Raw genomic sequence first — 13,347 nt, forward strand, 5'->3', positions numbered from 1 at the left:
TCTTATTTGTGTTACTGAGCCCAGGCTGAGTGTAAGAAACTCTCCAGCAAAAGGAAGACATGATGCAGTCCGCTCAGAAAACACCCCAAAGTGGAGAGGGAAAGGCAGATCCTCTGCTCTGTAGTCAGCTCAGAAAACACCCCAAAGTGCAGGGGGAAAGGCAGATCCTCTGCTCTGTAGTCAGCTCAGAAAACACCCTAAAGTGCAGGGGGAAAGGCAGATCCTCTGCTCTGTAGTCAGCTCAGAAAACACCCCAAAGTGCAGGGAGAAAGGCAGATCCTCTGCTCTGTAGGAGAGAGAGCTTCATGAGAAAACACCCTAAAGTGCAGGGGGAAAGGCAGATCCTCTGCTCTACAGGAGAGAGAGCTTCATGGGCAAGCTGGGGTTTAGTCTTGGTTTAGTTACACTGACACAATGACTTGGAGCAGTGTTTGGGTGCTTTGTGTTGGTTACCATGCTGCAAAATTACTGGAAGAGCCTCATTTGTGTTTGCAGGGCACCCCTGAGATGGTGGCTTTGTTTTTTTGGATCATTGCTGTGACAGAACTTGACAGCCCCTACTTCAGTTATCAACTCAGAGCTAATGATTTTCATTTAAAATACAGCAAAATAAACCAGGACAAACCCATCACATTGAAGGTACAGGTGGGGATCTGCTGAGGGATAACATGAATCCCATAGCAGTCTGAGCAGAGTCCTGGGGATTGCAGAAACCGGCAGAATCAGCCCCAAACTGGCCCTTGGGGACAGTGTGAAAGAGAAGGAGAAGGATGCAGAGCTGAGTGACCTGGCCAAAGCCACAGCACTGAGTGGGCTCTGGGCTGGGATTTGCCCCTTGGCAGCCCTGGCTCCCAGCCCCTCCCAAACTCACCAGGAGCCTCTGCTGCAGCTCTGGTCTGCCCTCCCTGCAGCAGAACATCCAAAATCCCTGCCAGGTGCTCACCCATGGACCCTGCTGACCGGATATTGGATCTCCCAGGCAAGGAAAACTATCCCTGGGCACAGACTTGGACCATTCTGTGGTTCTGGGACTTCCCGAGGTGCCAAGGGACTTCATTTATCTGAGCCAGGCTCAAAGCCCTTCTCAGTACCACACTGATAAAGCCAACAGCCTTTCTGTTAATGGTCACTGATAAGAGATTTTGGGGAGGGTTTTTTACATAGCCTCAGAGGAAAGTCAGTTTTGCTTTGTCTATCAATCCTATCCCTGGGGTAACACTTGGCTGTTCCGTGGCCTCCTTTTCCAAGGACAAGGGATTTACAAAATCTGAGCTCTTTGCAGGGCAGCATCACACAGACAGGGAAACTGAGGCATGGGGACATTAACACAGCTGTGAAAGAGCCCTTTTTTCAATTTTACTCTCACATCTGCTGTTGGCTGAGCTAGGAGCCAGTATTCACTGCCTGGTTTTTGTAGATTCTTGCTGATTCAAGCCTGGTTCTTGTAGGTGTAACATCAGAGAATGCCTTGGATGTGTTTATTTAGTGGGAATGTTTGTCCTCAGCAAGAGCTTCATTACATTTATGCAGCAGAGGCTCTTTCCCTGCTGCAGCCCCCTGGAACTCTTGGTGGGGTGTCCTTTGCTCTGCCATGTTTGATATCAGGAGGAGGAGCAGCACCTTGTCAACCCCTTTTTGTATGGCAGTGTTAACTTTGGGCTCTGGCCCAGATGCCAGGATGGGATTCAGCCTTTTTGTCCAAGAGGTAGTTGTGATGGCAGTGCCTGAATTCTTCCAGGACCTTCCTTTTGCACCAAAGTTAAAACATCACCGTTCCTTTGTGAAGAAATCAAAAGCCCCTGGGAATTTCCACTGGTGTAAACTGGGTTTTCCTGTTCAAATATCTCGATGGAGATTGACAAAGAAAATATCTCAGTGTAACCCGCCGAGCTGTTTTCCTTGGAATGCCACGGGCAGGCTTGTTCACAAAATCTCTGCTTTTGCTATAGGCGTAGGCAGAAACAATCCCCTCACTGGAGCCACAGGGGCTGGGCTCGGTGCACAAGGAAAACACAGATCCATGCCATCCCAGCAGGGTGGCAGCCCTCAGCTCCACTGCCAGGCTCAGCAGAGCAGATGGGGTGTGGGTCAGGAGCCAGGGGATGCTGCAGTGCTGCACAGGGGCACCCAAGTGTGCCCAGGGGTAGGGAAACGCAAACCTGGGCCAATCACAAGATTTAATCCTGATATTTGAGAGGCATTTATGACACTGTAGTTCCCAGCACCTGTAAACGGGAGTGTGATTTGTGTGACTTCAGGCTCTTTGGGAATCTCTCTGTCAGACCTGTCCATCCCAGTCAGAGCCCTTTGTCTGGCAAAGAGGCAGAGATCAGACTCCTGGTGCTGGATCAGGAGCGTGCATGTGCTCCTTGGGGAACAAACAGATTCCTGTGAGTCCTGGACCACCTCCCCCCTCTCCTCTTATCTCTGGGCTCTGTGGGATGCAGGCTCTGACCCACGGAGCCTGCTCTGGGCTCAAACCCCGAGTTTGCACTCTGGATGTCTTGGGCACCCAGACCCTGAGCTCAGATTTAACCCAAACCCAACCTGGGGCTCAAACCCCGAGTTTGCACTCTGGATGTCTTGGGCACCCAGACCCTGAGCTCAGATTTAACCCAAACCTGGCTCACAGCTCAGGACACAAATAGACCCAAGCCCTCACACTGGAAAACCCATGCCACATCTCATTTTGGATTCAGCTGCAGGATTGTGTTGGACTTGTGTTTGCCCCCATAGAGTGTCCAGACCGTGGCTGTGCACTGTAGGTGTCAGTGATGGATTATTCCATATACTTCCTTTTAGCTGAGCATTCCCTCGAGAGCTGCTGAGGTGCTCCAGGCTCCTGGCCCAGGAAGCAGCGCAGGCTGTGCTCGCTCCTGGAGATGCTGCTGGGATCCTTTCTTGCTGTTGTTTTTCCTCAGTCTGGGATAAGTCATCTCGGGCTGCAGGAGCTTGTTTTGTTCTCTGCGGATGGAAACAAACCAGCCCCCGATGGCCGCTTCCTGATGGGCTTCCTGCGATTGTGCAGGGAACGGTGTCAGGGAACAAAACAGGATACGGCACGGGCTTGTGAATGTAACGGGACAATGGTATCAAAGTGGAATAAAAATAATGAATGGGCACTTCTGGAGCCTTGAGTCACAACCTGAAATATTTGTGTCTCCTGAAGCTGCCCCCTCCCACCTCTTGAATTCCTGGGAGAATGCTCTTTTTACAGTTTCCAGTGCTTTGGCAGTAGGAACCCAAAGAGAAAAGATGATGAGGTTTCATGGCTTGCACCTATTCCTTTGTGCTTTCAAGACTCTGCTTTCTGTCCTTTCCCAAGGCAGCCTGAGAGGAAGCCCAGAGACGGGACAAACCTTCTCTCATATCAAACCCCCAGCATTTTTGGGTTTCTCCATTTGTTGTTTTCCTTTCTAGGGCAAATTATTTCTATTGAAAAGCTTCAATTTATCTCTGCACGTTGGAAACAAACCCTGCAGGATTGTCACAGTCTCAGTTTCTGACACGAGTAAAAATAGCCCCCAGAAGCTCAGCTTTAAGGGACAGGATGACACCATTGCAGTGGCAGATGCAGCTGGGGGTGAGCTCAGCTCAGTCTGCAAAGTCCTGATGGAATGCTGGCCACTGGGAAGAGCCTCTGGCAGCACATCAAGGCGAGGGGCTGGGCACTGGGTGCTCCAGGACAGAGCTGAGGTCAGCACAGCATTTCTGCATTTGTGCTCCGGGATTCTTGGGGTTTGTCAGCAAGCCAGACTCTGAAACCATCTTGCAGTTTCCCTCCCTGTTTCTTCAGCAGAGAAGACCATAAAAATGCTACAATAATATTTACTGAAGGGTGCATGTTCCCAGTTAGGTCCATGTGTCTCTGTTTACAAACACATCTGCTCAGAGCAAGGCAATTATTTTAAAAGCGTGAGGGGACAAAGAAATGAAATGAAAAGGAAGGTGAGCTAGAACTGGGTGGATTTGAGTGCTCAGCCCTGGGAAGTAATCACCCCACAGTGTCAGTCTCAGTGAGAAGGGGATACAGCTTCGGAGGAGAAAAGCTGTGGGCGCAGAGGAGTGGAGACACCAGCACAGGAAAGTGACTGAAGGGAGTGTTAATACCTGGCAAAGGCTGATTGATTTTCTGGGAACATGACATGGCTTGGAAAGGATCTTGTGAGATCATACAGTCCTCGGCCTGAGCAGGGTCAGGCTGGTTAATCCATAGAGGTGAATCCTTTTGAGTTCTGTGTCGCTTCAGGCTCCTGGGAAAATCTCCAGCTCAGGACTGTCCATCCCAGTTAGAGCCATTTTCTGGTTTTTATCGGATGCCAGATTTCCAGTGATGCAGGGAAATTACCTGCCAAGATAAGAAAGCTGGCCCAAGCCATGCCAAAGGTAAAGCTTCCAGCACTCAGGACAGGTTTCACTCTGGCCTTATCCTGAATCATCTCATGTGTCCTGGTTGGCAGAAGCAGGCAGGGAACAGAAGCCAGGGAGTTGTCTGGGAAGGGCAGCCAGAAGCTGGGCTTTGTCCCAGTGGACACACCTCTCATCCCAGTGTCAGTCCCAGCAGGGTGGGGAGCCCTGGGGAGGCCAGGAGTGCTTGGGGAGCTCCCTGTCCACAGCCCTGGGATGGGATGAGCCAGCTGGGGGCTGACAGGGCTGTTCCTGCTCCAGGCACAGCTGCTGCTGCTCATGTTCCATGGGAAAAGCTGCAGCACACTCCAGGATTTCAGGGTGATGGGGATTGGATGGTCCTTTCAGCCTCAGCTTTCACCACATTTACTTTCCAGAGGTCAAGGGGCCACAGAGATAATTTGGCAGGTTCTTTTTAAATTCTACCTCCATTCCTGGGCCTGTGCTCAGACCTCACAGAGGCTTTTCCTGGGAATTTCCCACAGTTCCAGGCCTGGTTTAAGACTCCTTATCATTATGCTTAATGCAGCAACTTGCTGGGAAAGAGAAACTGTCACCTGGTTATTCCCAGTTGGCTGGAAACAAACCAAAATAGGCCCTGAAACCATTAATGTGAAGTCTAGACAGAGGGAAAAAAAAGCCTTTGGTCCAGATCCTATAAAAGTGTGCCTGAAGTAAAGTGCTTTTCTGAGAAGTGAAGTACAGAATAATGATTTATACTTTTATCCTTTTTGAGTCTGCTTTTGGAGATCTTGAGATGAAAGTAATAGAGCATTGATTTTAGCAGCCTTCTTTTACCCACTTGATACAAAATTTCATGGGAATAGTGAGCATAAAAATAACCCCCAAAAGATAGAGATATTTTTTTCCCTTCTGACGAGTTTTGCCAAATCATTTTGCCCCAATTTTGAGCTGTCTAATTTCAGCATGATTTTGGTGGTTTTCAGTGTTTTTGCTGTTTCTACTGCTCTTACTCCTGCTTTGTTTCCCCCTAACATGAGTTACCATCTTATGATTTCCCATTCATTTGAACTGGGAAGGAATTATGTTGTATTCCAAGGCTGCCAAGCTACCCTTGGATGGAGTAGCCTGGGTGGAAAGAGAAGGAAAGGGAAGAAAAGGCAGTCTGGGCCGAGTGGGTGGCTCTGAGCAAGTCTCCAGTGCAGGCTGGGGCAAAAACCTGCAGTGTGGGATATCCTAAAATTAATGAACGAAACTCCACTTTCATACCCACAGAAATCCTCAGATGTGCAGACATTTGGACACAGTGTTAAAGGTTTACTGCCATCTTAACCCTGAGTGCTGCTGCAGCAGGGAAGGGGGCTTGGAGCAGCCTGGGAGAGGGGAAGGTGTCCTTGTCCTTGGCAGGAGGTGGAACAGGAGGAGCTTTAAGGTCCCTTCCAAGCCAAGCCATGCCATTCCATGACTGTGACAAAAGCCTGCATCTCATCCCATCCCTCCCGGGGCAGGGCCAGCTCTGGGCAGGGATTCCAGCAGCTGGGATGTCCCAGCCCCACCAGCAGCAGTGGGGAAATGCTGTGAGCAGCACTGTGGGGAGCACTGGGAAGTGCTGCAGGTGGGTACCAGGGGGAAGAACAGGGCATCTTGAAGTGACAAGTGACATCCTGCTTCAGTCAGCAGGGGGATGATGGATCTCCAACTGCAGCCAGGAAACGCTCCTAAGCAGGACTTCAGTGGATTGTGAAGGGCACAAGATTGGATTGAGGTTGTTGGCAACCAAATGTTCATTATTACAGTTTTCTAGGGGGAGTTCTGGGGAGTCCTTGCCCCAGTCACATCCTGTAAGGAAGGTGGAATAGCAGGAGCAAACCTCAGGAAAAGTGGTCTGGAAAAGCTGCAGAGGGAACTCTTGGTTTGATTGGGAGCAAAGGAGGAGTGGAAATCTGAGAGTGTGCCCAAAGGATTCCTGTGTGTGTCCCCGAGGCAGCACTGGCCAGGGCTCAGTGTCCCACAGTGTGCACAGTACAGGGCAACAGAGGAGGGGAAGGCAGGGAGAGGGGAATGCTCCCAAAGATCGAGGGCAGGGATGAGAACACTGTCTTCTAATCCAGTGCCCGATGCATCGTCATGTGCTGCCCCACAATCAGCACAGACTCTGCTACTTTTTTAATTTCTTACTTGACTCATTTTCTTGTAAGTCTGATGTTATCTTTGTGCTCGTATGAGATGTTGGCAGCAGAAATGCTGACTTCTAACACTGCAGTGCCAAAGTCATCTCTACTCCAGGGCTGCTCCTCGGTGCAAACCCTGGGCCATGTGGGAGGCTGCTGGACCTCGGATTTTAGTGTTTTACATAGTTAGGTCTGGGATCTTCAGGTCCGTGTTGGCAACATTCTCTTCACAAAAATATTTCAGGAGTGATTTTCTCACACGACCAGGAGTGCTGAAAGTTTGGGGAGGGGGAAATAGGAAAGAAAACAACCACCTTTCTAGTGGTGGAATCATCTCTCTGTGGCACAATGGTTCAGGTACTCAGAACTCAGTCTTCTCTTCTAAGGCAGCCTTTGTGGAGGAGGATGAAGCTTTGATCTTTTAAATGTGGTTATGGCCAGAAAAGTGAATGCAGAGAGCTAAAAGTTGATGTTCAGTGAAATCTCATTGCACACACATGGAATAACCTGTTATTGGGGACACGTGGGGTGACAGCACTGTCTACTCACCTTGCTCCCCTGGCCTTTCTCCTGTCTCAAATGTCCTGTTCAGTTCATTAACTAACTGAAACCTTTGCTAAAGTGTGTGTGCCATCTCCCTTTGCAAGGAGATCAGGAAATCTCGTTTGAAGCACTGGTGGCTTGTCAGCCCTCCCAGAATGTCAGACTGGCTGTCCTGCCCTCAGGGCCAAAGCCAAACTGTGCCTCCGCTACGTACCCCTCACACCTGGGACTTGGGTCAGCATGGCTCATCCAAATAAAGGCAAACCTGATAATTCACTCTCTTACAACAGGAAACTGCTGTACAAATAAGAGGCACACCACAGATTCCTGCCTGAGGGATGCAGGAGCGTGTGCCAGCTCCTCCTTTGGGGCAGCCACTGCTGGGCTGCCCTGGAGGGGCTGGGGCTGGGCTGCCCAGGGCGCTGGACGAGCTGCCACGGCAACATTTATGCCAGGAATGTGATTAAAACCTGGAAAAACCGAGGCCAGCCTATTCCCAGAGGCACTATAAGGTAGCATATATGCCAGAGTAGCACACACAGCCCCTGTCTCGGCCTCAGGCTGGCCGGCCCGAGGCCACAGGCTGAGGCAGCGCCGTGTGGGGACCTGGCGGGCTGTGCCCGTCTGGGCAGGCTGTGTTGGCACCTGGACACCTCGGAGCGGTTTCCCAGTCTCCAAACACAGAGCAGCTCTCGATTCCAGGGGAGAGAAGCTCGGTGTTTCACGGAGCCGCCGCTCTGTGCCTCAGGCAATCCCCCTTGAACAGGCGGGGGAGCGGAGCCGGCGGCGAGCACAGGGAGGGCCGTGCACATCCCACAGGGGGGCCGAGCCCTGGCCCCTTCCAGGAGTCGAGCCCGGGCCCCAGGCAGCCCCGGCCTTATGAAGGTGTCCCCACCAGCCAAGGCTGCCTGCTGCTTTTTCTGAGCTGGATGTGGGCACAGGGCTGAGCTGCTGGCAGCGGGGCTGGCTCCGTGCCACCCGCCCTGCCTTGCATGTCGCCAGCCCTGCTCTGCTGTGCCCCTGGAGCTGAGCAGGTGTCACCAGCCCTATCTCTCCTCATCTGCCTGGTGCTCAGCTCCCCTGGGGCTGAGCCTTTGTGCTGCCACCAGCTCGGGTTTAGCTCAGAGCACTCCTGCCCCAGGAGCTGCCAAGAGCAGCCAGAGCATTTGGATTTCTCCTCCTGTTTTCAGGTTGAAACTTCATGCAGCACAAGGCAGAGCTCCTTCCCCGTGCCCCAGTGAGGTTATTGCTGTCCCAGTTAACACCAGTTGCATGCAGGCAGGTCTGAGCAGCCACTTTGTCTTTCAAGGAAGATCCTTATCTGAGGAGGTTCTCTGCCACATACTCTGTGTCACAGAGCAGTGTGTACTTGCTTGTACATGTAAAGTTGTATCTCATGCAGCCCCACAGTCTTGGTCCAGGGTTATTCTGTGGCAGGTTGATAGGTTTGGCGTTTTTTGGGACAACTGCTTTCCAATTTCTTTACCATCAGAAAATTTCTTCAGAAGAAAAATGTCTTTAGGTAGAACAAGCAGCCTGGAATTAAGAGTGCCTGACTGAGCTTGAATTCAGAAGAACACTTCAACCCCTGCATAAGTCCTGCTGAATTGTAGTGAAAATTTTGTGAGCAACCTCTCACACTGATTTTGTGGGAGAACTCTCATTATCATTATTTTCCCAGATATTGTTTCCCTAAAACAAAAAACAATTATTCTATGTCTTTAGAGTATGTTTTTAGACTGGAAATCTTCAAACCGAAACACACAGAATCTTTATTGGATGAATTTTCAGTGGAATTCACATTTCCCTTTCTCTGCCCAGCTGAGACTGGGTCTAGAGGGCCCTAAGCCAGTCCTGCAGTCCAGTGTGATGTTCACCCATCATCTCAAGAAGGAAACCTGACACTTTCTGTACTGTGAGGAAGTAGAAGCCTGCAGAAAATGTGACATTGGGAACCCCTGCCTGGGGTGAATGCTGACCTCAGTGAATCAGAGGAGCAGCAAATCCTGAGCTCTGATGGGAAGGCTTTGCTCCCCTTTAAGACTGAGCCATCTCTTGTTTTTGTACCTTCCTGCACAGGGAAAGTGTGCAGCCTGGAGATAAAGCCAGCCCTCTGAGGGGTTTCTGACACAATTCACACCAATCCTTCTCAGGGACACCTTCCACTCCCTCCCTTACTCTAAAGCTGAAAAAAGGAGGGGTATTTTTGCAAGATTGTGATCCACCAAGAAAAGCTGCAGGAAACGTTAAACACAGAGTGAGCTCCTTTCACCAGCCCACACCGGGCAGTGTGGGGTAAAACTCCTTTTTGCTGTTTAGTGGCTCTAACCAGTGTGAGAGGTTGACCACAAAGTGCAGTAAATGCTGGAACTTCAGCAGGATTTATGCAAATGTTTGAGGGTTCCTCTGAATTAAAGCTTAGCCAGGCCCACTCCAGTTCTAGGCCATTTCGGCTTGTTTGGGTTTGTTACATGATCTGAGATCAGAGATAGAAAAGCGCTGGTTTTTGTAGGCCTGACTCTCTTTAAGTGGGTTAACTTGAGGGGGATTTTCGTGTTTACCCAGCAACTCTGATTTTTTTGTGGCAATATCGTGAGCCTGTGGTATCTGATTTGTGCTTAGATTCTGGTGTCATTCCAGGAGCTGCACTTCTCTAAGCTTTCAGAATTTCTATTTCCCTCCCTGGTTATGGAAGAATTTACAAAACAAACCTCCGAAACAACTACTTGGGGGAAGGGAGGGGGAGGGCAGGGAGAGAGCAAGAAATTCTTATTTTTAGAAGCTCCCTGTTGAGGCTGTGCCCTGTGAATGTTGAGCACGGGGGTTAGCACACACCAGTTTTCAGCTGTGTTCAGTGAGCCTCTGCAGCCCACACACCACTGCTGGGTGGCTTTTGAGCACTAAGAGCCCAGAGTAGGTGAGTCTGTAGCTTTGTTTTGGAGTCTGCTCCATCAGCTCACATGAAAGTGGGGGCTGCTTTCAGTGCGGGAGGTTCCTCCTTCGGTTTCTGCCCTGCCACTCATAAAGGCAGCTGTGTTGTGTGTGGTTAGCTGAGCTCCCTCCAGAGCAGGCAGCCCTTGCCAGATGCACTTTGAGTCAGGCAGAGCTGTGCCAAAGCCATCAGGAGCCCAGCACTCCTTGCTTGGAAAACCTGAGCACATCCACACAAGGAAATTGATAGCCAGAATTTTTGTCAATATTTGGAGTTTCAGCAAGGAGGGGAAAAATAAAAAAAAAAGGGATAACAGTTTCCTGTTTTTAAGCATTTCTAGAAATGCACAGTTGGGTAACACACAGCCCTTCATTTCCCACAAAATAAACAAAAAGTGTAAAGTAATGCATTTTTTCCCCTACCACAAACACCCATAACTGTGACCTGCTTGGCTGCTTCTCCTTCAGCAGCAACCTCAAAACACAAACAGCACACAAACCCTCCAAAAGGAGACGTAGAGATCTTCACATGCCACTCCTGAGGTGTTCCCTGGTGGCTCTGGAGCAGCAGTGCAGCAGGTGGGCAGGTCGGTCACTGGGACTGGGACTGAGCTGCTCACAGCGAGCAGTGGGGTGACAGAGCCCCTGCGAGGTGACACAGCCCCCACGGGGTGACACAGCCCCCATGAGGTGACACAGTCCCTGTGAGGTGACAGTCCCAGCAGCTCCTCTGCTGTTTGCAGAGCTCCAGTGAACCTGAACGCTGCTCCCACCCAAAGCCAGCAGCCAGCAAAGCAGAGCAGAGTAACCCCTGGTTTGCATAGGGGCTCCTGGACCCCAAAGGCTCTGATTGCCCCTGGCAGGTGGAAATGGCAGCCAGCAAAGCAGAGCAGAGCATGCCCTGGTTTGCATAGGGGCTCCTGGACCCTGGGCTCTCGCTCCTCGGGCAGGTGGCAGTGGCAGCCAGTGCAGGGCAGCTGTGGGCCCTGCAGGTGCTCCCAGCTCAGAGGGAGAAGCAGAGGGCAGTTCCTGCTTTAGTCACAGCTCTGAGGGCTGGTTCTGTCTCTCCCCAGGAGGCTCTGTCGGTGGTGAGCGACGACCAGTCCCTGTTCGACCCCACGTACGGCGCGGCCGCGCAGCTCCCCAAGGACATGACGGCCTCCGGCAGCCCCGACTTCGGGCAGCCCCACAAGATCAACCCCCTGCCCCCCCAGCAGGAGTGGATCAACCAGCCCATGAGGGTCAGTGTCAAACGGGAGTACGACCACATGAACGGATCCAGGTAAGGAAAGACCCTTTGCACGCTTGCAGTCTTAAACATGGAACCCCAAGAATGTCCCTGCTGGGATCATTGAACCCAGCTCCTGAATCCAAACCCTGAGCCCAAACAAAGGCAAAACACCCACTGTCCGTTTGTGCTCTTGTCCTGCACATCAACACCTCTGTGCAGGACCATGTCCCAGTCTCCTGCAATTCCTTCCTTTGTGACTCATTTTTATCAGCCTGAGCACCCTGCTGGTGCAGTCCTGCAGGACGTGTCCCTCCCAGTCTCCATGGACACTCCAGGGACTGGGCATGAGACTGCCAGGACAGAGCTTGTGCTGCAAATGCTGCTGTAAATCCCACATTTCACCCCTGACTTCAGCACCCCATGGATGTGCTGTGTTTCCAGGGGCTCACAGAGGGAACATGCAGCAATAATCAGAGTTTCTGCCAGTGAAGCACTGAAAGCTGCACTGCTGGGCTGCCAGGGCTTCCCTGAAGGACACCTTTTATTTGTGCTCTACGAGGCCATAAGCAAACTTCTGGGAATGGAAAGCTTTTTGATGTCTCAAGCTGCATCAAGTGAAATATAGGTTGGATATTAGGAAAAAAGTTTTTTACAGAAAGAGTGATAAAGTTCTGGAATGGCTGCCCGGGGAGGTGGTGCAGTCCCCATCCCTGGGTGTGTTTAACAAAGCCTGGATGTGGCACTGGGTGCCAGGGTTGAGTTGAGGTGTTGAGGCTGGGCTGGACTCAATGATCTTGAAGGTCTCTCCCAACCTGGGGATTCTGTGATTCTGTGGGGAAGGGAGGAGACTGAGGTCCTTTATGGGAGTCTGCGAGGTGGAACAAAACCAAAGGCCTGTGCCTGTTGGAGTTGTGGATGCTGAGAATTTTAGACTTTCTGTGCTAACAGACTCTGACTCCCAGAAGAACACTGCATTTAACCAGAAGCCACGCCATAAAAAAATATTCCAAAATTAATTGATAACACTGAAATTACAAGTGTATCATTAATTAAAAGAATAAAATATAATAAAGAAAAAATTTAGAGTTTTAAAATATAGTAATGGATATAAAGAAAGATAAAAGTTTTAAAACAAAATCAAGTTATTCTTCTTCACCTTCTTCTTCCTTCTTCTTCCTAAGTTTAAGTAGTATTTTGTAATTAAACAGAAAAGTCCAGATTGCAGACTTTGAATAAAAAAATAAAAATGAAAATAAAAATAAAAATAAAAATAAAAATAAAAATAAAAATAAAAATAAAAATAAAAATAAAAATAAAAATAAAAATAAAAATAAAATAAAAATAAAAATAAAAATAATTGTGCCTACCCCTTCTGAGTGGATAGAGGAGACACAGGGAATTTGGGAGCCATTGGAGAAGGTTAATTGTGTGAAGCCCCACAGGGTGCCTGGGGATGGTGTAACCTGCCCAGCTCACAGCCAAAGCACAGCCCAGCCCCTGTCATTTGTACTTAGAGGTGAATCCTTTCCCTTGTCAATGAGAAATTGAATAGCTTGAAAACGTTTTGTTAATGGATTCCTTGCTTTTTTTCTGCTAAGGCTGGGATTAAATCCGAGATAGTATTTTTTGTTTGGACTCAGAAGTTTATTAGTTTTTAGCTATGTTACAGTCTCACAAACTGTGAGTTCTACAGCACATTGCTCTAACAAGGTAAAAATTTGCCTCGTACCCCTCTCTACAAGGTCGTTTAAGGCTAAACTGTCCAATTAAGAAATTACACCTAAATTATTTTTACTTTAACCCAATAACCAATCACCTGTGCCTGCAATGTGGACTTTTTTATCCAATTACACAAAACCACCCAAACCTGTGGAGAAGAAGGTGAAGAAGGTGAAGAAGAAGGACAAGGACCAACCTCTGCCCCAAAACCTCCATCTTGCTTTATTTATATCACTATATTCTAAAATCTCAATCTCTAAGTTTTCCACCCTGTGACATCACACACTTCTATTCAAACTCCACACCCACAATCCCAGTTCTGTAATTCCATTTTGGAAGCTTCTCCACAGCCTCAGGTCAATGCAGTGTTCTCCTGGGGGTCAG

At 49.6% G+C, this 13,347-nt stretch overlaps 1 protein-coding gene across 3 annotated transcripts in view; it reads left to right on the forward strand.

The window, feature by feature from the left end:
• The window catches only part of FLI1 (Fli-1 proto-oncogene, ETS transcription factor), an 89,953-nt gene that overhangs the window by 36,597 nt on the left and 40,009 nt on the right, over positions 1-13,347 (forward strand). For all 3 annotated transcript variants that reach the window (XM_039721866.1, XM_039721868.1, XM_039721867.1), the window contains one exon: positions 11,087-11,295. In XM_039721866.1, the coding sequence (XP_039577800.1) occupies positions 11,087-11,295 (209 nt within the window). The remainder of the gene's footprint in view (positions 1-11,086; positions 11,296-13,347) is intronic.

The sequence above is a fragment of the Passer montanus genome, unplaced genomic scaffold (assembly GCF_014805655.1).
Source record: "Passer montanus isolate IOZ18808 unplaced genomic scaffold, ASM1480565v1 scaffold47, whole genome shotgun sequence".
Lineage (NCBI taxonomy): Eukaryota > Metazoa > Chordata > Aves > Passeriformes > Passeridae > Passer > Passer montanus.